The sequence below is a fragment of the Aptenodytes forsteri genome, unplaced genomic scaffold (assembly GCF_000699145.1).
Source record: "Aptenodytes forsteri isolate BGI_AS27 unplaced genomic scaffold, ASM69914v1 Scaffold147, whole genome shotgun sequence".
Classification (NCBI taxonomy): Eukaryota; Metazoa; Chordata; class Aves; order Sphenisciformes; family Spheniscidae; genus Aptenodytes; species Aptenodytes forsteri.
Window position 1 is genome coordinate 704,221 of NW_008795320.1, and position 1,956 is coordinate 706,176.

Genomic DNA, 1,956 nt, shown 5'->3' on the forward strand with positions numbered 1-1,956 from the left:
TGGCGGGCCGACGGCAGCGTCCGCTACCCCATCAGGCTCCCGCGCAGGAAATGCGGTGGCGAGGCCTCGGGCGTCAGGACCCTCTACCAGTTCCCCAACCGCACCGGCTTCCCCCCCGCCGCCTCCAAATTCGACGCCTACTGCTATAAAGGTAAGGGGGACCGTCCGTGATGCTGGCACCGCGTCCCCCTCCAGGCCCCCCACCAGCCCTGGCCCTTCTTCCCTTGGGAATCGGTGGGCATCACCGGGAAAATTGCTGCGGATGAATATTTAATTGGGGAATTAATGAGATAAATGAGGAGAGCTGCGCTGGGAGGGAGCCCAGCTCCATGCATCACCCTGGCACGGTACAAGGCTGGGGGATGCCGTGCCTGATACCAAGCCCCGGCGGAGGTTGCGGGTCCCCACTCGTGCCCCGGATGCCCGTCCTGCCCCTCGGTCCTGCTGTCAGCATGGCTGATGCTCGTGGTCTCACCGCAGCTCATGTGGCCACGGGGCAGAGGGTGCTGGAGGAGCCAGTGCCGCCCGCGCCCGACCCGCCAGGCAGCGACAACGTGTTGGTGGAGCACGGCGAGGACCTGGGCACGTCGGGGGACACCCGTGACATCCCGCGTGACCGCTATGGCCTCCTGCCGCAGCCGGGGCCCGCGGGGCTGGGTGAGGACGAGGACGAGCAGTTGCGGCTGGCGAGCAGCAGCCCAGCAGCACAGCGCGGTGACCTCCCCAGGGTTGCACCGTCGTGGGCGCCCGTGGCTCATGGCCTGGGGCTGGGCGATGGCACGTCCCTGCCTCCCACCATGGCCCCCTCGCCGGCATGGCCCCACGAGGATGAAGCTCTCAACGTGGTGGACCAGGCGCCGGTGAGCTCTTGGCAGGATCCGGCCAGCACCAGCCCGGCACTGCTGGTGCAAGAAGTCCCTGGCCCCGAGGAGCCCCTGGCCGCCCTCCTGCCACAGTCCCAAAGCCCAGCCCAGGAGCACATCACCGGCTCACTGCCGGCACCGCCTGGGCTGGGGACGGTCCCTGGCACGGCAGCAGAGACCCCCAGCACCCCACCAGCCAGCTCCCACACCCCGAGGCGGAGCAGCTATGCTGGGCTGAATGGGCGCTACTTCCAGCTGCAGCGGCAGAGCCGGGACCCCGTGGTGGTGGGGGCTGAGGACCCCACGGTGGCTGGGGACCCGGTGGGGACGGTCACCCAGGCCCCCATCCTGGCCCTGGAGGTGAAGGGGGCTGCAGCCAACGCAGTGGAGACGTGGAGCATCCCCCGCACCAGCACTGAGAGCCTCCAGCGGGAGGGCACCTACTCACCCTCCAACGCGGTGGAGGAGGAGATCGGCCCCGGTAAGTGATGCCCAAAAGCAGCTGGGGGGGTCCTGGCGGGGGCTGCGCCGGCTCGGGGACCCCATGGCTGTGCTGTCTCTTGCAGAGCTGATGGCACCGGCCACTGCCCCGGTGTCCCCCTCACCACAGGCGCCTGCCCGGAGGGATTCGCCGTGGTGGAGCCCCCGCACAGCTGCCCACAATCCCGGGGGGCCCGCACGGACACCCCCTCCACCATCCCCATCCCTGCCTGCCTCCACTGTTCCCCACGATGCTCTCGTCCGCTGGGACATCACCATGGTTGGGGCTCAGCCCCACGTCCCCAGTGCCCGCGGGGACTCTCCCCAGCCACCCGGAGATGCCACCGAGGACTTCTCCGGGGACGCCCTCTCCCAGGAGGACGGTGGCTCTGTCCCACCGCGGCCCCCTCTGCCCCCGGCCCCGCTGGTGGCTGAGGGCCCCGAGAGGGCCACGCAGTCCTACGGTGATGGCGGTGATGGCATCGGGGCCCCGGGTGATGGCTCGCTGGAGAGGCAGAGGAAAGCGGTGACCTTCTTCCACCCGGCCAGCTCCTCTGTGGGGCACCCCGCCACCCCCAGCCCCACCGAGGCGGCTGCTTCCCAGCCCTGGGGG

General features: G+C 70.1%; 1 protein-coding gene across 1 annotated transcript in view; it reads left to right on the forward strand.

The window, feature by feature from the left end:
* NCAN (neurocan) overlaps positions 1-1,956 on the forward strand; it is a 10,649-nt gene that overhangs the window by 4,192 nt on the left and 4,501 nt on the right. Inside the window, 3 exon segments of the mRNA XM_009279850.1 lie at positions 36-163; positions 481-1,344; positions 1,430-1,921. Of these exon segments, the coding sequence (XP_009278125.1) occupies positions 36-163; positions 481-1,344; positions 1,430-1,921 (1,484 nt within the window).